This window comes from Gossypium raimondii, chromosome 2 (genome assembly GCF_025698545.1).
Source record: "Gossypium raimondii isolate GPD5lz chromosome 2, ASM2569854v1, whole genome shotgun sequence".
Classification (NCBI taxonomy): domain Eukaryota; kingdom Viridiplantae; phylum Streptophyta; class Magnoliopsida; order Malvales; family Malvaceae; genus Gossypium; species Gossypium raimondii.
The window spans coordinates 42,112,974-42,134,134 of record NC_068566.1 but is presented as its reverse complement, the minus strand read 5'-3'; the positions used below and the strand labels follow the sequence as shown (position 1 = coordinate 42,134,134).

The 21,161-nt window shown below is 31.8% G+C and overlaps 2 protein-coding genes and 1 non-coding gene across 3 annotated transcripts; 2 read left to right on the top strand and 1 right to left on the bottom strand.

Moving 5' to 3' along the window:
• Positions 1–2,265: 2,265 nt before the first annotated feature.
• Positions 2,266–4,416, top strand: LOC105788883 (protein SOSEKI 5). The gene is made up of 5 exons (XM_012615951.2): positions 2,266–2,316; positions 2,393–2,635; positions 2,934–3,003; positions 3,121–3,843; positions 4,198–4,416. Exons 2-5 carry the CDS (start codon positions 2,401–2,403, stop codon positions 4,289–4,291), a joined length of 1,122 nt encoding a protein of 373 aa, XP_012471405.1. The 5' UTR covers positions 2,266–2,316; positions 2,393–2,400; the 3' UTR covers positions 4,292–4,416.
• An 8,308-nt stretch (positions 4,417–12,724) lies between these two features.
• On the top strand, positions 12,725–16,586 carry LOC105788882 (protein ALP1-like). The gene is made up of 3 exons (XM_012615948.2): positions 12,725–12,925; positions 13,178–13,355; positions 15,372–16,586. The coding sequence occupies exons 2-3, from the start codon at positions 13,229–13,231 to the stop codon at positions 16,415–16,417; spliced, it is 1,173 nt and encodes a 390-aa protein (XP_012471402.1). The 5' UTR covers positions 12,725–12,925; positions 13,178–13,228; the 3' UTR covers positions 16,418–16,586.
• An 877-nt stretch (positions 16,587–17,463) lies between these two features.
• TRNAY-GUA (transfer RNA tyrosine (anticodon GUA)) lies at positions 17,464–17,555 on the bottom strand. The gene is given in 2 exon segments: positions 17,464–17,499; positions 17,519–17,555. It is a non-coding gene; the product is annotated as a tRNA-Tyr (tRNA).
• Between the last annotated feature and the right edge of the window lie 3,606 nt (positions 17,556–21,161).

Here is a 21,161-nt window from a genome sequence, read left to right as displayed (position 1 = left end):
TCATTCAATGTTCGAAAGTCAAGAAAGTTTGAACAAAAAATAAAATATGGGTTGGGTTCAAATTTAAATTTTTAAAGCAAATTTGTAATATATTATATTATATAATTTATATCACATAAAAATTAAATAATAATCTATAATATTATAATATAAATATTAAAAATTTGTTAAGTTACTTATATATAAAATTTTAGCCAACAAAAATATAAATTTTTATATATTAAATTAAAAATAACATAAAAAATTTAAAATAAAAAAATAATATGGGTGACTGAGCTTAAGTAAATTATTTATAAGTATAAATAAATTTAACAAAATTTTAAATCCATATATTAAATTAAATCAAATCAAGCAATCATTGTTAAAAGTCGGCACTAAATTGCAGGAAAAAAATACAAAAGATTATTGGTGTCACCATAAATTATTTTGAAACCTTCATTTGATTTCATTGGTCTAATTATGATCTTAGTCCTTCTTAACATACTAAAATTTTAAATTTAATCTTTTATTTAATAGTTATATTAAGTATATAATTACTTTTCTATTAGAATTTATTTCAAATATATAAAATTATATATTTAGATTTATAATGGTTATTTTAATAGTAATTAAAATATAGATTATATATTCAAATTATATTTTACCAATAATTAATATTAATTACTTAAAAATATTTAAATTTATATTTCATATATTAAGATATTAATAATGAGTTATTAAATTATTTTTATATTTTTACTAAAATATCATAATATTAACAATTTAAACATTATTTAAATATATATTTTTACTTGCAACATTATGTCTAAAATGTATATTATATTTGATCCAAACTTTTCAACAGTACTTTCTAAAAGTAATGAGAAATTAATTTTGTTTTTCTAAAATGCTTTTGGAGCTATAAGCAAAGCTAAAGCGACATAAAATTATTTTTTTCTAGTTTCAGTGTACTTTAAGTCCAATGATATTTTTAATCCTTATTTATAATATAATGCATTTTATATAATATTTATATTGGATATAAAATTATTTTTCTATTGAAATTTATTTAAAATATATAAATTATATATTTAAATTTGTAATAAATATATTTGAAAATATTTAAAATATAATTTATATATTCAAATTGAATTTTATCAATGGTGTGATAAAACATTGTATATAATCCTTTAATATTCCACTACGCAATCACCCGAAAATCTATATAAATTTTTTGGAATATTGTTTTTTTGGTCCAGATGTGTCTTGGACTATTGTTTTTGTTCTGCCGGAAACATGCCATTAAAGGTTCGAGTAGTGTTTCCTTTTCATGAAAACATCGTCAGTTCCTATTTCTTCAATCATCATATTTTGATTGGAAATGCTGAGAAGGCCGCAAATCGCGTATCTCGTGAACATGAAAAGTTACTGATGGAGAAAAATCAAATTGGTGATTCATCAGGTTATACGCAGGAACTATATTCCCTTCATGTTCTGGGTTGTGGAGTTCAAACCGACAATGCCTTGTTTTGACAGACAAAAATGTCACTTGTTAATGAAAGAAATTTAGTGCTAAAACCATGAAAAATCTGCAGAAGGCACCAAGAGGAAATACTGCTGTTGTGAGCATATGATTTGGACATACAGACTCCTCTACAAACATATATATATATATATGATGTTGGATTAGTTCAAGTAACGGACTACTGCTTCCTGCTGTCGTTCTTCTTCTTCTTCCTTTCATCTGTTTAGCTTTCTTTGGTTGTCTCTTCACTGCTGCCTTTTACTCATATTTTGTCGAAATTTATCATGGACTATAATTTGACATTTATATAATAAAAGTTAATAATTTATGTTATAGTTCATAACAATTGAATATAAAGGGTGGAAGAACGGCACCGGTTGACTTTGCAATTTGCATTAGAAAAAGAAATTGACTTTTGATGCTACTGGAAGAACTACATCTGCTCACCCCTTTATTCCTTGTTTCCTACCTGTTTGTCTACCGCTTTCCCATTTTTGAATTCCTTTTTTTGGTATAACTACAAACATTCTCAAGCCTCACTCCATTTCAACTTACATTTTAATATTTGGTAGTAAAATTGAGTTTCAACAACTTCTTTTCTACTATTTATAAAAGATTTTGCAGTGAATTAAATTCTGAATTTTAAAATTTTAATCAAAAAAATATCACAACTTTTCGCCACACGTGTTTCTCTCTTTTCTCCGTTGCATTATTTCGCATCTCTCTCTCTCTCTCTTTCCCTTTGCCTATAAAACCCAAATCTTGCCATTGCTTGATTTGCTTCTCTCTTAACTCCCTCCCCTCTCCTTCAGGTAAAATCTCTCTCCTCTTCCTTTTTATTTATGTTCCACTATATTCTCCCCTTTGTAATGTCTCTTTTCCTCTCAGAAAGTGCAATGGCGGTGAGTTCCAGGGGCGGGACGATAGAGTCTGGGGTCGTTTCAAGGAAGTGGAAAGAGAGAGTAGAAATAAGCCCCGAAAGAAACAAGGTCTGGGTTGAACCCAAGCCTCTCAACACCCTTGTTGAAAGAAAAGTTGCTGTTGTTTACTACTTATCTAGAAATGGTCAACTTCAACACCCTCATTTCATGCAAGTTCCTCTCTCTTCTAATGCTGGACTTTATCTCAAAGGTACTCAAAACTAACCTACTATCCTATTCATTCTCTGTTTGGCTTCCATGAGTATTTGAATTACTTTATCACGTTCCAAGAACTACCTTCTGCTATATGTATATACCCAACTCCAGCTGACAAAAACCACACTTTCAGCTTTCTCGTAAAGAACAAATGCATTAAAAAAGCATACACAAAAGAATTAAGTTTAAATTTCAAAACCTTACTTTTTCTTGACTCTGTTTGGATGCTGAGAAAATTACCAAATTTTCACTGCAAATGCAATTTGACTATATATTGATTTTTTTTTCTCCAGATGTAATCAAACGGCTAAACCTCCTACGAGGCAAAGGCATGGCTAGTCTATACTCTTGGTCCTCCAAACGGTAGCACTCTCATTTATTTCCAACCGCCCTCAGATTACTTTACCCTGCGCCGTCCGATATTAATTTATTATTATTATTTAATATTTTCAGTATTGAAATTTTTAAATAAAAATATAGGAGTTACAAAAACGGCTTCGTTTGGCATGACTTAGCGGAGGACGATTTCATTTACCCATCTCACGGCCAAGAATACGTCCTCAAAGGATCGGAGATTCTCGACCACTCGATTAATCTACTCGAGTCTGAAAAGTTAGAGAAAGATCATGATTTTCAGCCAATCAGACGGCAGAGGGATCCGTCTCGGAGTTCTATTGATCTCCCTGAGCACAAATTTTTCACGGCTGATTCAAGCTCCGACTCGCCTGGAAAACTCGCTGCCGACGCGTCGACTCAGACTGATGACAAGAGGAGAAAACTGGTGGTTAAAGAACCGAAAATTGAAACGCTACAAAGTCAAGAATTGGAGCAGAATCAAAGTACGGAGCTGAGAAGGGAAGATATTTCGCCGCCACGGCCGTCGGATTCGAGCTCGGAGACATTGGAATCGTTGATGAAAGCCGATGCACGGCGGAGTTTGTGCGAGGGTGATGGTAAAGAAGACAATTTGAATCGGAGCGGGAGAATGAAAGCGTCGGCCGTTTTGATGCAGTTGATATCATGCGGTTCGGTCTCGATCAAGGAATTTGGGGGCGAATCGGAGAGGGGTCAAGGGTTTTCATTGACTGGGCACTACCAATCGAGGCTGCCACGCGGAGCAGGGAATCGTAACCAAATGGGGAAAGAGCATTTCAGTGGGAGCTTGAGTGAGACCAAGAGAGAAGGAGCTCCTGATTTGAAAAGGTGACCCCTAAACTATGAACTACTTTTAATTAATTATACTTTTATTTGAAATTTTTAATTTTTCTCAAACGGATATCATACTAAATGCTGGCCGTCCGCATTAATAATCCATATTTAGTCTCAGTACTAAAATATTGTAGTTGGGTTTCATCAAATCCACACCAAACTTATCCTATAAATAGTAGTAATATTGCATTTATATCCTGCATTGAAGCAAATTATATATATATATATATATATATATATAAATTCTGTTTTGAAGTAAACTGGAACTTTAATTCAAGATGTTACTTAAGGGCATAGTAGCTCTGCTTTTGCTTGATTCATTTTGGGAACATTTTCTTGTATGAACAGGAGCTCGGGGTTGCAGTTGGCAGAAAGGGAGACGAAGGCGAAAGCTGGCTCAACGAAGAAACAAGGCAAACATGATACAACAAAATCATCATGATTCGCATAGATATCTGGAAACTTCTAGCTATGCGAATTGTAGTAGATCTGTGGCTTTGTTGTAACAAAGCAGAGAAGAGAATGACAATGAAGATATCTATTAGTTTTGACTCTGATTTGATATTATTCGATTTGCTTAGAAAATGGCAACAATTCTAACCCCTCTAAATGGACTTCAACTCAAAGTTGATCTAAAAATGATACAATTCGAATTTAAAAAATAAAAACCTCAATCTTGAATGATTCAAACTTAAACTAATCTGAATTTGTAATAATCCAACCTAAAAATCTCTAATTTTAAATCCAAATTAAAAAGCCCTTAATTCATCCAATCTGAAACTGATCCGAGAAATGAAATTTCAATTTCTGTCATCTTGGCTAACATCATTTGCTTTGGTCACTGGCTCCATTGCATTAAACTTAGTGTTTTTCGTGGCTGGTCTGCCTATGAGGACTGAAGATACGAAACTTGAAGAACGTAGACCAAGAAAGATCAACGAGGTTAGAGATGTCTACGTTGGAACACTTTCAAAGTATATATAGTGTTTCAATAGTTGCAAATGAAAAGTTATTAACTAAGGGTGAGTTTGGATGGGCGGTGCGTTTATCTGCGGTTAGTGTAAAAACAGCTGTGGCGGTGGCGGTGAGATTAGATACTGTAGCGATACTGTAGCGTGAGACAAAAAGTAAGCTAAACGCACCGCACCGCACCCAATTATCCATCCAAACTCACCCTAAATTTTGTCACTATTTATAGTGATGAGTTATATCTCTGATCACATCTGCTCTTTTTGACACAATACCTAAAACTACTCATAGCCCCTTCCCAACCCATAAATAGGAGGATAATGCACTTCAGCGTACTCAAACCCGCCTCCTCCTGCATTGCCAACAATGCTCATGCCAATTGAGTTAAGACTCAATCGACCAAAAGTTATATCACTTGATTATCAACAAATAGTCATGATTATTTAATAGATATTTTTTAAGTACATATCTATTGAATAATTATGCTTATTTCTAAAGATATAATTATTCATTTGAGTAGTTATGTCCCTATGAAGAGACATGAGACCTCCTATAAATAGGAGAGGAATTTCATTTGTATGACACACCCCAAAAAATAGAAACAAAATTTCTTTCTATTCTCTCACCATCTTTTATATTCCTATATTGTTCTATAAAGAATTACTGCAAAAATTCTTTATAAAAATTGATATCCTTGCTATACTCCGCTCAGGGCTCAGTGGACTGTTTCCAACAATGCAAAATGTAGATAATCCTTTGGCTTCATATTATCCTCAAGATTCATTTGCTAATAACTTTTTTACATACCATAATATAAGTGGGGACAAATAGAACCTTAAAGAAAGTGGCTTTGATACACAGCTGGAAGCTTTCCTTAATTTCTCAGAAGTTTATTTTTATCCTCATACACCAACAATTTAGAGAATGAATTTGAGTCCAAATGTCAATGGAAATCCTTTGCCATTACAACACGAGCTCAATTAAGAGAAATGGAAACATTTTTAATTCTTTACCAAAAACTTCTAAATCTAATTATTGAGAACTTGTACTAAATGATGAAGAAAAATAATAAATAATTTAGTACACTTCAACATTGGTTGTGCTGATATCAGTTGCATTGCAATAGATTAAATATTTATAATTTTTTTTAATATTTGAATTTGAATCTTCAAACCTATTTTAAAATCTGAGTCCATTTATTATCCACATTAAATTTGAATCCAAATTGTTGACACATTTAAAGGTAAGGTTATTTTTGTGGTTGCTTCTATGACTAAAACAATGACCACATTTTTAGGCATTGTTTCAAGAGTTGGCAGATTTTAGAACAAAAGCTTTGAGCTATTTATTTTTGACAATATTAGACGAGTAAAGTCCAAAACATGAAGACCAATTGAGTTGAAATTGAATACTTGAAGATTGATTTCTTGCGGATAAAGACTGGTTATTTGTGAAACAAGGAAAGCCACTTTCTATCTTTGAAGGCATTGGATTAAATCGAAACTCTTATGGAAGTATTATCTTATGTTGATTTTAGCCTTCTTTATAGAGAAGTGATTATATTGTAATTCTTATGTAAACAAAACTTAAGTATTATATAAACTAAAGTTTTGTCTGGGTTAAGGGTAAACTGGCACAATGAGAGTTTGATAGAGCACAAATTTTTTCAAGTAAAGCACGTGGTGTGAATTATTTTTGCAAGCAATCAAGAGAGTCTCTTGAGTTGCAACATAAAGCTTTCAACAAAAAAGGTTTATTGGGAGTGTGATCTAGTCTTTGTACAACGGTGAGGTCACTATATTGGTGAGTGTTAGACCAATGTTAGGATTTAAATCATTGGCTGTATTGTGAGAAAGATAGTGGATCATTGCTCTGGGTAAGGATCCACAGACATAGATTGAGGTCAAACTGCGTAAATAACCTCAGTGTTCTATTTATTGTTTTCCCATGTTCTGCTTCGTAGTTGAAATCGTGGCCACTATTCCAAGCACCATTTTACCCACAGTTTCAATTTACCAAGCAAGTACCCCTGTCATTTTTACACGAATATTATCCGAATTAGTAATATTTGAAATTGCATCTATAAATATTGAAATTGGCATAGTCTATCAACATATCAATAAGTCTTTTGGGACAAACCTATGTTTTAATACAAATAGGCCTCCAATGAACTTGGAAAAGATTAGGTCTCATGGTAAAGAGCTCTAAATCCTGACTAAAAACTTATAAATTATAACCTAATGTAGCCTAAAGGCAAGGCCTTACAGAAGCTTGACCATGGCTGCCCTTTGTTTTCCCCTTGCAAAACAATGGTGTATTTGATTGTGGTTAGAGCTATTGAAGATCAAATTATCCAATCAAGCACGAAAATCTGTTTGAAAGTTGAAGAAGCGTGAACAAAAATATTAGGCTTAAAAAATGATTCTTTTGTTGGTCCTTCAATTGAGCCACTTCTTAATCATGAAATCTCTTCAAGGAAGCAATCTCATTCGTATGCTTTGAAGTCAGCTCTTGCATGCAAGATTCACACTCAATTTTCTCCTTCTTCAAGTCCTCATTTTCTGCATTCAACTTCGTAACCTCCTCGTTTAATTTTACATTTAATTCCTCAAGAGGTTTAACCTTTTCCTTCAAAACAACTTAGCTTGAGGTAGCTTCAATAACCTGTTTCTTCAAAACTTCCTTCTCCGTATTTAAGTTTTGCAATTGAATTTCTTGATGCTTTAAAGATCTACCCAATTGTTGGTGCGCAAAGTTCTTCTCATACTCCATACTGTTAATGGTTTTCCATAAATCCATAGAGTACATTATAGGTGGACCCTCAATCTATTTCGATGGAAACTATTCAAACACTTTCCTGGTCACTTTGTCAGGATGAAAGAAGATGGTTGATCCTTCAAACTTTCGCCAAAGAAAATAGTAGGAATAAGGGTTTATAATACTCTTCATTATCCCACCAGGGAAGATCCGGGAGGAACTACTTGTTGGAAAAATTCAGTTATGAAAACAATTTATTGTTATAGTGGAAGTTTAAAAATTTTCAAATTCAAGTTGGTTTATGTTATTTATAGTAATAAACATTATACTGAATAGTACATGTGTTTTGTGCGAGAGGATCTAAAATGTTCTCAGCTTTCAACCGAACAACCTTCTCCGCTATCCTCAAACCCCGAATTGCGTTGAGTATAACCTTGAACAACAAGAACCAAACATATAGCCAAAAATTATTTATTACTTTTAGTAGGAAATTAATTCTCTCAATAAAAACCAGAAAATAATATTATTCCTAGAAAATAAAATTTATTCTAAGAATATAAATTCACTACTTTCTAGTAGAATAACAATATATGAAACTTATTTGTTAATAGCTCTACCAGTGTCATCTATTTATAAGGAGAGATGGGAGAATCCTGATTGGATAAATATAACACAAATAATATTTATTTAATAGAAAAACACTTCCCTAGTCTAACTAGAAGTGGGGGTAGCGACACACCCTAAATAAAAACACTAGGGTTGTTACCCATCACGTGTAAAATGAAAGGAATTGGCTCTCTCATGTATTGGGTCCAATTATATTTGCTTAACTTTTGACTCAACACTTAATCCAACCCAATATTTTTTATTTCAATAATTATTATTATTTATTTCATTAATTTAATTAGTTAAATTAACTAAATTAATTTCACAATTAAATAATTTTCTCAACTCAATTTTAATTCTATTAAAGTTATGACGAATTTACCGTAAAAAAATCTATAAGGAAAAATATTTAATTTTTACATTCAACGAATTCATGATAAATAATTAATTTAATTCTATTTTTGAACTTCAATTATTTAATTGTAATTAAATAATAATTTAAAAACCTTAAATTAATTCTCAAGTCAGTTCAATACTCAGTGAGAAAATGCATTCATTTGCGAATGTGAACCATTTCTCTAAATTCATCCTTTCCATTAATTTTTGTTCATTTGGTTCTACATGCAATTCATTTCTAGTTTTAACGATCTAGCGGAAGAATCGATTGGACATAAGTAATTAGGGTTCAAATAATTTAAAATTAAGTTCCAGTTTTTTGCCTATTAACTATAAACTTATTTAGTCACAAAATCATACTACAATATCATGACTAAGCTCTCCTTAATTACATACCATTACGAAAGTTACTTAATCAATTCTCATCCAATGACCTTATTATCAGTGTGTTACCCTTATAGGATATCCTTAATCTCTTTGGGATAAATTTGTTCACCCAATATGATCATATTTATCTCATGATAACCATTATATCTTCCTTCATGAAAATTTAATTACTGTCAAATAGTAATTAGTTCATTTATCACAAAGACAAACGACTCATAGTCACGTTTTCTTTTCATCTATCATGTAATGTCGATGAGAGTATATCATTTACTCATTAGTTGAGTTATGAATTCCACTATTGTAAATTATGCTATATACTGCAAAAGTCTTAAACACAACGCACCAGATTTCATTTCCTTATCTATTTAGACTCATGATTTTACTTACATCAAAGTATATGAGTCACGCATACATAGTTCATCATCCACTCAAGATTAAGGTATGCCACAATATGAATGTTACAAGTGAATAAATCCATAAAAGATTCTAGGATCTATTCTTCTTAGGTCCAATCCAACTTACTGTAAGTCACATCTATGTTTCTATCTTCTAGGAGTCATCCGCTCCGATGCCCAAGTCAAGACATCTCTTTAATTGGACTTGATATACGACATATTAGTCTTTCAATCGATTTGCTCATTTCCGATTAGACTAAGGACATGTTTAGGTTCGTCTACTAATATAAGTTGTTTTTCATATTACGATTTAACCACGTAATATTGCTTAGTATTAGTTTAAATATTAGACAACTAGTGAGTCAATATTTATTTTTATTTTGTTTTGCATGCAAAAACCACATGAGCACAATTATATAAAGTATATTAATGTAATCCATGAATTTTATTAATCAATTTGTTCGAAAAAATTGCAAGTGTACATAGACGAAAATACTACACTTAAGGCACCAGATCCAATAGAGGAACCCATTAATTACCTAGGAGCAATTCCACATGAATTCAACAATTCTACGAAAAAAGGATGCAAAGGCGGATGAAACCCTACTACAAAAACATATAAGGGAAAAAGAAACCAACGATTTTCTCTATTATGATTGTTCATATCACTCAATCAATGATTTCCCTTCAAAATATTGAATCTGAATCTAAAATTATTAAAAACATGTAATTTTCCTACATTCTAACAATTTCCACATCTCCTTTATAGATATCGAACACTCAAATTCCTTACTTTCAATAGGAACACTAACCAAATTGGAGGCCATGTTTTGCTAACAATAAAAGGAAAATAAAAAAACAATATAAGAAAATCAAAGTAATTGAAACCTGCCAAACTAAATTGCACTAAGAACACAAATGAGAAAGGAATTGTAGAAATCCAAATATTTAGAAAGCATATGGTAATAAAGCTAAAAAGGTTTTCCTTTTTTATAAATAAGGTAAAACCCTTCAACTGCTATGAAACTTCCTAGGCAAGTTATTATGCGCACACATGCTCGCCACTACCCATACATAAAAAAGCTTTTCCAATCAATACACAACACGGTTATCTAAATATTAAAGATAACGACGATTTTATTGGGAATCCAACCAACACGTCGTAAAACACTGTACGTTTTGCAAACTTCATCAATAAACTCACATGAACGTGCATATGAAAATTATTTCTCTCGCCATAAACTTAATCAATTTAAAAGTTTCAGTTATTTAAAATTCAAATTACAAATTTAAAAAATATATATTCAGACTTAAAATGAGATCACCTATACAATGTATAACACTTTATCATGAACTTCAAGACGCTTGCATCATGGACATCTATGCTGCGAATTCCTTACCAGGCTCGTAAAAGTCACTTTATGGCCTTCACTCGCCTAGGGGAGCAATTGTTATGCCACTTTCACACTTATGGTGGTTAGTCTGTGAACCTCAACCTAGAGAACTATGCATTTTTGTTAACATTAAGGCTGAATCAAGACCACGTGAAAACCATGTCTCATCCTAAGACATTACATCACTGTCACTACCAAAGGTATCAAATCAAACTTCCACATCAACAACCTTAAGACACAAAACCAAATTTGTTCTCCACTATAAAAAAAAAGTCATGCAAATAGCTTACAAACTCACAAAGACAACCCACCAAATCTTTTTCTTTCCCGAGATAATTGAGACTTCCTCCCAACTTCCATTCCTTTCTTCTTTACTAAACCATCATCTTTTCCCCTTTGTTCACCTCATTGATTAACAAAATTAAATCTCAAATTTTAGCATAACAAAATAGACTGAAACTATAATTAGACAAATTTCTTACAATTCCTAATTAATAAAAAAATGTAAATATATATAATTTTTAAAATTAATTGCATTTTTAAAAAGAAATTAATGGTAGTTTTTAAGAAGTAATAGTATTTTTAAAGGATTATACAATTTTTACCCCCTAAACTTGGCAACTAGGTCCACTTTGGTGCCTAAACTTGGAACTAAATCTATTTTGAACCCTAAATTTGGATACCATTAAGATTTAATGATGTGACCAGTATTCTTAGAACATGACTGGAATGGTCAGTCGGACCAATTGGACTGAGAATTGATCAAAATACTAGTCCAAACAAAAGTGTTAAGCCAATTGAATTGAAAACTTCACGAAACCAAAAAAATTGAAAACTACGACAAAAATTAGTAGTTGAATAGGTTTAATAATTTTTTTATAAATTTTAGTTAATTAATTAATTAATTATTGTTGGTCTAGCAGAATCAATTGAACTGGGAACCAATGGTTAGATCAATTCAATCATTGGTCGAGTTATTTGAATATAATATGTGACACTCTAATATTGTACTACATCATTACTTGAAAATTTATATAATTTTTTTAAATTTTGAAGTGATGATGTGGCACAATCTCAAAGTGTCACGTTATCAAACTTGTATAATTTTTAAGTTCAATGACCAAAATGAATTTATTTATCAATTAAAGTATTAAAATTTAAGGGTGCAAAATTATATTATTTTTTAAAAAGTAAGAAAGTAGTTTTTAAATGAGCTAATTTTTTAGAGGTATTTTTAAGAGTGATTTAAGTTATTCTATATAATATATTATATAAAAATATTTAAAAGACAAAATAGTTGTTAAGGTTTTTTTTAAATTAACCCTTTATTGATTGAATTGGTTTTAAATTAACTCAAAATACATTAATTAAAATTGAAAATGTAAAAGGTAAACATTCTCATTTGAGTTTAAAATATTGTATGAATTCATGTGCTTTTCATAAATTTAGAATTTTGTCATTATACTTTTATTTTTAAGAATTTAGCCCTCTACTTTTTCGACTTCAAAATTTAAGTCTAGTTGTTAACATTGTTAATTTTTATTAATTTTGAAATTAAAAAAATTACATGATGGACATGTAACTAAAAATTGAGAATGAAATGAACTTGCATTCAACTAAAGAATTTCAACGATATTAACAATTGACTTGCATTTTAAATTCATAAAATAGAAAAATTAAATTCTAATTATATGAAAACTACATGAATTAAAAACATATTTTAACCCAAATTTAATTTTAAAGATGAAATTAACATAATTTAACTACTTTAAACACAAACTAGGTTAGATTGATTGGTATAATAACATTAAAATATGTTGACCAAACTAACCACAAAAAGACTACCTTTAGTTTCTGACGACCAAGATAAAGCAGATGGCATTTCAGTCATTCTTATTACAAATTCGCCTCCCACTTCATTCATCATCCAATGTAATATATAATTATTTACATAAAAAATTGTCTCTCGATTTGGAGGGCACCTCTCGAAAAGCTAATCACAAAAACCTCTATTTTCTTCTTAGCATGTTTTACTAGTAGTTAACATATATACACTAAATTCCATATATTATATATACTAAATTCCAGTGCCATATCTATTGTTTCGGTTGCCACATTGTCTTAAATCAAATACTTCCAAAGCTATTTACTTGCCTGCAGATTTCTCATCAGGTAAACATGAACAAACTATACTTAGCTTCTCTTTTTATTTTTCCCATCCTATAAGATTTCAAAAGTTTCAGTTTTTTCTGCATGCACAAAGCTACTCTCTTTCTTTGATATATACTTATTGCATGTTCTTCTTTTTATCCCTTCGTCTTGTGGTTATGATCAATGTTATGGTTGAATGATTAATGGGTTTTGGTGTTTTTGATAAATTCTAATACAGTGATTATAAATTCTTTGGTTTTTTATTTTTTGAAGTTATTGGGTTTTGGTTTTTGGATTCAATTGGGTATCTTTTTGGGGGGGCTGATGGGTCCTGCGAGAGGGTTAAAGAAAAGAAGGAAGGTAGAGAAGAAGCCTGAAGAAAATGCTTCTGCTTCTTCAGAGAAGGAAAGGTCTATTGATTGGTGGGATGAGCTTTCCAGGAAGATGAATGGTATGCTTTTTACTGTATCAAACTCTGTCTGAATTTCTTGACTTTTCTTTCCTCCCGTTTTCAACTTTTTTTTTGAACTGTTGCTCTAGTTGATCATTCGTGGCATAGAAGATGTTTAAATTTTTTTGTTAGCAGTTGATTGATATTCAGTTCGGGGGATGAATTTAATTTTGCAAGTTTTTTAATGGCTTTGCCATTTATATGATATTCAAGTTATTTAATTGCATATTCGGTTCATTGGGTTGAGTTCTGTTTTGGAATTTTTAACTGGCTTTCCGATTTACATTGTATTCGAGTTCTATATGTTGATACAAAGAAAATGCATCTGGGAACATAAAAGCAGGATCCCTAATCTGACTTTCAAATGGTTATTTTCACCTAACACTTTTTTTTTCTTATATAATATATGTTATTAAATGGGAAAGAGGATAAGGTTTTATGTTTTGACAATGCTGTTGCTCTGCTTGCCAGTTTGAATATGATAACTATTTGAATCTCAGAGTGCTTAAGTTGCTTCAACAAGCTAATGCAATTGAAAAACGGATTCTTAACTTACATTTGAGGTCGTGGTGCAAGGCTTAAGTTTACAATTAATGGGGGACTTTAGCAGTGAGAAATGGAGTTGGATATATAAGGGGCTGCCCGTTGGCTTGCTCTAGATAAGTTTTTGGAAGTAATTGTAGATAACTCGAGTATTCGTTTGTAAGTTGATTTTCCTTGGTTTGTATGTGCTAACTCTGTTGTGCAGTAGGTCTCTTGGACTATTGTTTTTGTTCTGCCAGAAACATGCCATTAACAGTTCGAGTAGTGTTTCCTTTTCATGAAAACATTGTCCTTCACATATTTGTAGTTCCTATTTCTTCAATCATCATATTTTGATTGGAAATGCTGAGAAGGCCGCAAATCTCGTATCTCATGAACATGAAAAGTTACTGATAAAGTAAATCAAATTAGTGATTCTTCAGGTTATATGCAGGAACTATATTCCCTACATGTTTCTTGATTCATATTCTGGGTTGTGGAGTTCAAACCAACAATGCCTTGTTTTTGACAGCTCAAAACTAAGGCTTAATATGATCTGACAAAAATGTCACTTGTTAATGAAAGAAATTTAGTGCTAAAACCATGAAAAATCTGCAGAAGGCACTAAGAGAAAATACTGCTGTTGTGAGCATATGATTTGGACATACATACTCCTCTACAAACATGTATATATGATGTTGAATTAGTTCATGTAAAATGTTGTCTCATAGCTTGAGGATGGGTAATTAGTTGCTAATCCAAGGAATGGACTACTGCTTCCTGCTATCATTATTATTCTTCTTCCGTATATCTGTTTTGCTTTCTTTGGTTGTCTCTTCACTGCTGCCTTCTACTCGTATTTTGTCAAAACTTAACGCACTTTCCAGTTCATGTTAGCATTGGTTAATTATGTTTCAAGCAGGATGTTTCATAGGTTGAAACTTATTTCTCTGATGTTCAAGCTATGTGTATAATAATATCTTCTCGTAACATTTAGTTTTAGCTACAGTTAACAATTGTCATTATAAATTGACTAGTGTTGTCAACAATCTATAGTGTTTGTTGGTTATGAAAGATTAAGAACCAAAAACATATGTCAGGTCAGGAGAAAGTAACCTTTGCTTGGCAAAGTAATCGTAAATTAGGTTATTATGTACTCCCTAACCTACCTATAGAGTTTGTTATGGAATTCGAACATAGTATAGGAACTAAATCATGTTCAATGCCCTTTTTCCATGATCATTGTTTTCCTGTATCCATCAGAACAAAATGACGAGGACCACTCCATATTCAGTAACTTATCTTCCTTTTTCTCTCTCAACAAAATGTTAATCATCTTTGTGATGATAAGTAATAGGACACCAGATTCGACAGAAGCTGTCATGTTTCAGCTTTATGCGCAATGTTTTCATATTCAACAGATCATCTACACCAACCTTTTATGTTTCGTATATGCAGATGCTGTTTCGTCTTTTTGACTTTCTCTCTCTGTAGGTCTTCAATCGCCATCTAAGGGTCCGGATAAGTTCAAATCTGTTTTCAAAATTTCCAGAAAAACCTTCAACTATATATGTTCACTTGTGAAGGAAGATATGATGGCTAAGCCAGGAAGTTTTACATTTTCAAATGGTAAACCTGTGTCTTTCGAAGATCAAGTGGCTGTAGCTTTAAGAAGGCTAAGCTCTGGTGAATCGCTGGTGATAGTTGGTGACTTGTTCGGGCTGCACCACTCAACCGTCTCACAACTGACATGGCGCTTTGTGGAGGCCATGGAAGAAAGGGGCCTTCACCACCTGCGATGGCCTTCGACTGAAGAAGAAATGATGGAAATAAAATCCAAATTCGAAAAGATTCACGGTCTTCCCAATTGCTGTGGTGTGATTGACACTACTCACATTATGATGTGTTTGCCTTCATCGGACCCTGCAAGTAAAGTATGGCTCGATCACAAGAAGAATCACAGCATGGTCTTGCAGGCAATTGTAGACCCTGAAATGAGATTCAGGGACATAGTCACTGGCTGGCCAGGTAAAATAGATGACTGGTTGGTTTTTCAGAGTTCGAATTTCTATGAACTGTGTGATAAAGGGGAGAGATTGAATGGGAAAAATTTTATGCTCCCCGAAGGATCCGAAATAAGGGAATACATAATCGGAGATGTAGGCTATCCTCTACTACCCTATCTCATAATACCGTACGAGGGGAAAGAACTACCCGAGTTAAGAGCTGAGTTCAATAAAAGGCATTCGGCAACCCGGCTAGTAGCACACAGGGCATTGGCTAGGCTGAAGGAAATGTGGAAGATCATCCAAGGGGTAATGTGGAGACCTGACAAACATAAGTTGCCAAGGATCATCCTGGTTTGCTGCTTGCTTCATAACATCGTTATCGACTTGGAAGACGATGTGCAGGATGAAATGCCATTGTCTCATGACCATGATTCTGGCTACCGCCAACGGGTTTGTGGGTCTGTTGACATCAAAGGTGTACACCTGAGAGATAAACTTTCTCTCTACTTGTCAGGGAAATCACCACAATAATTGTTACCCCCATTTCTGATTCCTGATACAAAGATGTTTAAATATGGTCTTTCACAAACATAGACAATCATTTCATTGAAGATGGCTTACTTTATGTGTAATTTAACATTGTAAAAGCTAACAGTATCATTGCATTTTTTTTTTTAATACAAGGCTCCTCAAATCATAAGTGATGGTTGTGATAGTATGGGAGGAAATTAGATAGTTTCCGTAGTTCATAAAATCCAAAAACTCTGGATTTTGAGGATACAGCCACCTTGTTCATTGTGAGGGTATATATACCCCACCGACAAAAACTGAAATTAATAAATTGTTGTGTAATTTAATCCCATTTGAGCAAGTAAACCTGAAGGAACAATTTCACCATTTTCTTTTTAATATTATCTAAATTTTGAAATGAAAACTAAATTCCTAGAAATAATAGACTTATCCATGAGATGGGTCACTTGGCTCGCTCAAAAATTAAGACAGTTTAGGTAAAATATAAACCCGAAAATAAGACCCATTTAGAAAATAGTTAGGCCCAGCCCAAATTTGTAAAAAAAAAAAAAGTTGTTGTTTTGCTGTTGTTTTTTCATTGTTTTGTTGTCATTTCACTACCATATTATTATTGTTTGGATATTTTTTAACTCTTGTTTTATTGTAGAGGCATTTGTTTGTTAAATTGTACTTATCTTAGTGCTATTTAAGTATGATGATTTTTTTTAAATTATTTTCAAATTGTTAAGAAACATTTATTTTAATGTTTTTAGTGTTTTTGATGTATTATATTTTTTTATATAAAAATAAAATAAAAAAGTTAATACAGGCGGACAGGACAGGGCCCAGGCTTACCAATTGGGCCTAGAATTTTGTTAGTGTCTGACCTGGCCCATGAATAACTCTAAAATACAAGGACCAAATTATTAATTTTCAAAAATTACAGGGACTATAGACACATTTTAACCGCCAAGAAATGAAGAAAAAAGACACTAACTAATTTAGCAACACTAAAGTATGGGCCTCATCTGGCCCAATCTTTGGAAAAAAAACAGAATTCGAAAGGTTCCGACCTACCGGATTCGAACCAGTGACCTAAGGATGTTCTGTCAGATTTAACCACTACAGTCCTCCGCTCTACCAACTGAGCTAAGGTCGGTCTTGCTAAAACTCGTCGACATTAATTTATATCACTGTTCAGATTTACCGCGTAAGAGATTACAGCATATCATTCTTTCAACTCGGGTTTCTCTGTAGATCCAAAGAATTCCCAGATCTAAATAACCATTCAATCAATTGTGACTCTACTTTTTTTAGATTAAGATTCAGTCAAACACAATTTTTTTTGTTTTTTTTATAAAAGCGTAGGCAGAGGTTGCCCAAAAGTAATGTGAATTGAAGAAGGAAGATTTGAGTATAAATCTTCTACTACTCCAAAGATGATTCAGTTGACAAAACCCCAATCCATTTACAGACGCTGCATCTTGTCGAAGATCAGATGGAACCACCAATACAAAACCATGCTATCCCTGACCTATCAACTATCAACATGCAGGCAGCAGCACAGCAGATAAACTCCCCCAAAAGTACAACCAGGTCGTTTGTACTTGAGGCTGTACCGGTGTTAACTAACTCTCAACCACTTTGACTTCTTCACTACGGTATTGCCATTAATCCAACACCGTTTGTGAATTAAATTTTAAATTAATAAAAAAAATGTTTAAAATATATATTCCACATTTCTAATTAATATGATTTAACACTCAATTAAATCATTCTCTCTAGTTACCCTATTTTCTTTTTAGTTTGCCATGAAATTTGCCATAATCTTTTTTATTTACTTTCAATAGTCAAAAATTGCAGGAAGAACATTACATTATAATATGCAGCAACAACAAAAATGGGGGATTCCCCTCTTTGGCTGGCTGGTTGAGAATTCTAATATTTTATTCAACCATACGGTACTCATGTTTCCTCAAATCTTTGACTTTTCTATGCTTTTTCTTTTCACATATTAATAATTAAGCTTTTGTATTTTTATTATATTCAAACTTAAACAACCTCACAACATTATTCTTATTTTTACCATATTTTTCTTACCATAACGCTGAAATAATATTTGGTACACTGTGTAATTTTTAGCTTCCACAAATAAAGTTAAGGATTGACAACTGTCTTACAAGGGTATAGTAAAATATTTTTAAAAAAAGGGTACATGACAATTTTATTAAAATTATTTGTGTATCAATATATCAAACACTAACATAAAATAATATAGTCATATTTTGAACAAAACTTTTATACTTAATTATGTGCTCATATTCACATTACATAATTGATGCACTTTGAAACTACGAAAATTCTAGCGACTTGTTTAATTCACATTTAAAAGGGAATCTCCTATCCCTGTTTAAAAAGAAAGAAAAATTCACCAAAAAAAAAGAAAGAAAAAACTCCTATTATTAAGTTTGAACCTAAGTTATGATTTATTGGTTGAATGTTTATCTTTTCAATAATAATTTTGATTCAAATCTCTTGTATCATGTTATGTAATATCAAGTTGTAGTTAATAGTATCAGTTAAGTAGTAGTTAATTAGTTAGTAACAATTAGTTTGTTAGTGACTGCTATGTAATTAAAGAGCTGATTAGTCAGTTAGCTTTTTGTATAAATACTCATGTATGATTGCGTAACACCTTATACCTGACCCAATCACCAGGTCTCGGTATTGAATGATACCAAGACCCAATTAACTTAAAAGATTTTGAATTCTATTCTTATTTCATTCTTAAATGCTTAATTTACACTTTAAACTATATCAATAAATATAAGTTTTAAAAGTTTTCGTCTTACAATTTTAACAGTATTTACAATTCTAAATTTAAACTTTAAATTTGTTGCATTCAACTTAATCCTCGAGGCGTGGCCTCTAAGGGAGTCTTTCTATATGCATGTACAACTTCCACGTCTATCCCTCAATTACGGCGGCACTTGGCTTAGTCCCTCCACTTGATGTCCCAATCAAACATTGTCCTGCAAACAAGAAGCAAGCACATAAGTTCAAATGAACTTAGTGAAATTCTACAAAGCAGTAGCAATAATTCAAAATCCTTAAGAAACAAAGTTTTAAACAGAGATTTTGAAACAGCTCAAATTTTAGTGGTGTCGAAAACAGTGATTCGAGACCATTAAATCCGACGAGTGAGTTTGAAAATTTTATTATTTAGTATTTATGAGTTAAATATTATTTTAGGAAGACTTTTGAAATAGTGATTTGTGTTTTAGAAGAAAGTACTAAGTTAAGTGGTTTAAAAAATGAGGTATCGAGACCTCGATTTCATAAACCGAGCCGTAAATATTTTTATAAATATTTTCGGAGTGTCATTGAGTTAGTATTAAATTTTATTTAGAAAATTTTAACGTTTTGACAGTTAATTAAATAAAAAGGACTAGATTGAAAAAGGTGCAAAACTTGTTAATTAAAGAAATAGTGATTAAATAGCTTAAGTGGTGAATAAAGGAAGACCAAAAAGGCAATTAGACACCTATTAGAAGGCTGAGGCGGCATAAGCAGAGAAAAATCTTGAAATTTTGTGATTTAGGGACAAAATGGTCATTTGGGTAATTAAGGTAAAAATAAAACAATGACCAAATTGAATTTCTAGACATTTTTTCATCAATATTCAGCCAAAAACAACCATAGGAGAGCTTCTAAAGCTGGTTTTTCATATTTTTACTCCATGTGAGTTCAATTCTTGTTTATTTCTTGTAATTTTTATATTTTTGAGACTTTTACAATTAGGTCCAACTAATTATGTCATTAGTTTTTTATTTCATGGGTAATTTTAAAGTTACAATTGATGAGTGCTGGATGTTTGTGATGAATTAACATGGATTTAGAGCTTTAATTTTATTATATGATGATTTTATCAAGTGATTTCAATAGAAATTGATTTTGGGATCAAATTGTGAAAAGATTAAATATTAGGTTTTGATACTAAAATTCTGTCAATCAAAGGTTGTATGATAGTTTATAATATTTAAATAAATTATCAATTGAGAATCATTTGATAGGCTAATTGGTGAGGACTAAATTGTAAAAATTGTAAAAGTTAGGGTAATTGTGTAATTTTGAAAATTGAAGGAATTAATTGTGAAGTGAATTAGAGTTAAAATATCTGCTAATGAATGAATAATTTTATATTCTAGATCAAGAGCCCGTAGATAATCATGAAAAAAGAAATTAGCAAAATAGTCCCTGAACTACTACAAATTCCATAATTTAACCCAAGTAAGTTCATATGGTTAAACTGTAATGTTATATATTAAATTGATGAATGGTATTATGTATTTATTCAAATCATTTGTTAAAAATAACATTATTGTTAAAGTTATGAAATTGAATTGAATGTTCGAAACGAACGGAACGCGAGATTGAGTACAGTCGCTCTGTGCAAAGGATGAATTGACGACAAAATACCCAAGTAAACCGAGTTTCAGCATTTGTTGCGAACTTTCGTGTTTACTTTCCGTTTAGCTCTCATGAGCTTCAGTTAACTCATATGAGTTTTCGTTTAACCCTAATGGGTTTTTATTCAGCTCTTTTAAGCTTCAGTATAACCCTTATGGGTTTCTGTTTAGCTCTTACGAGCTTTCGTTCAACCCTTATGGGTTTCTGTTTGGCACTTATGTGCTTTTGTGCAGCCTTCGGGCTTATGTATACGATGTACTCATATCTGTAAGACGTTCTCTGATTTAACAAGGGT

Excerpts from the sequence above, each read along its gene's own strand:
- LOC105788883 (XM_012615951.2), top strand. The coding sequence starts at position 2,401 with ATGGCGGTGAGTTCCAGGGGCGGGACGATAGAGTCTGGGGTCGTTTCA. Across the intron at positions 2,636-2,933 it reads TGCTGGACTTTATCTCAAAG|ATGTAATCAAACGGCTAAAC; the intron begins GTACTCAAAACT and ends TTTTTTCTCCAG. Across the intron at positions 3,844-4,197 it reads GGAGCTCCTGATTTGAAAAG|GAGCTCGGGGTTGCAGTTGG; the intron begins GTGACCCCTAAA and ends TTGTATGAACAG.
- LOC105788882 (XM_012615948.2), top strand. The coding sequence starts at position 13,229 with ATGGGTCCTGCGAGAGGGTTAAAGAAAAGAAGGAAGGTAGAGAAGAAG. Across the intron at positions 13,356-15,371 it reads GCTTTCCAGGAAGATGAATG|GTCTTCAATCGCCATCTAAG; the intron begins GTATGCTTTTTA and ends CTCTCTCTGTAG.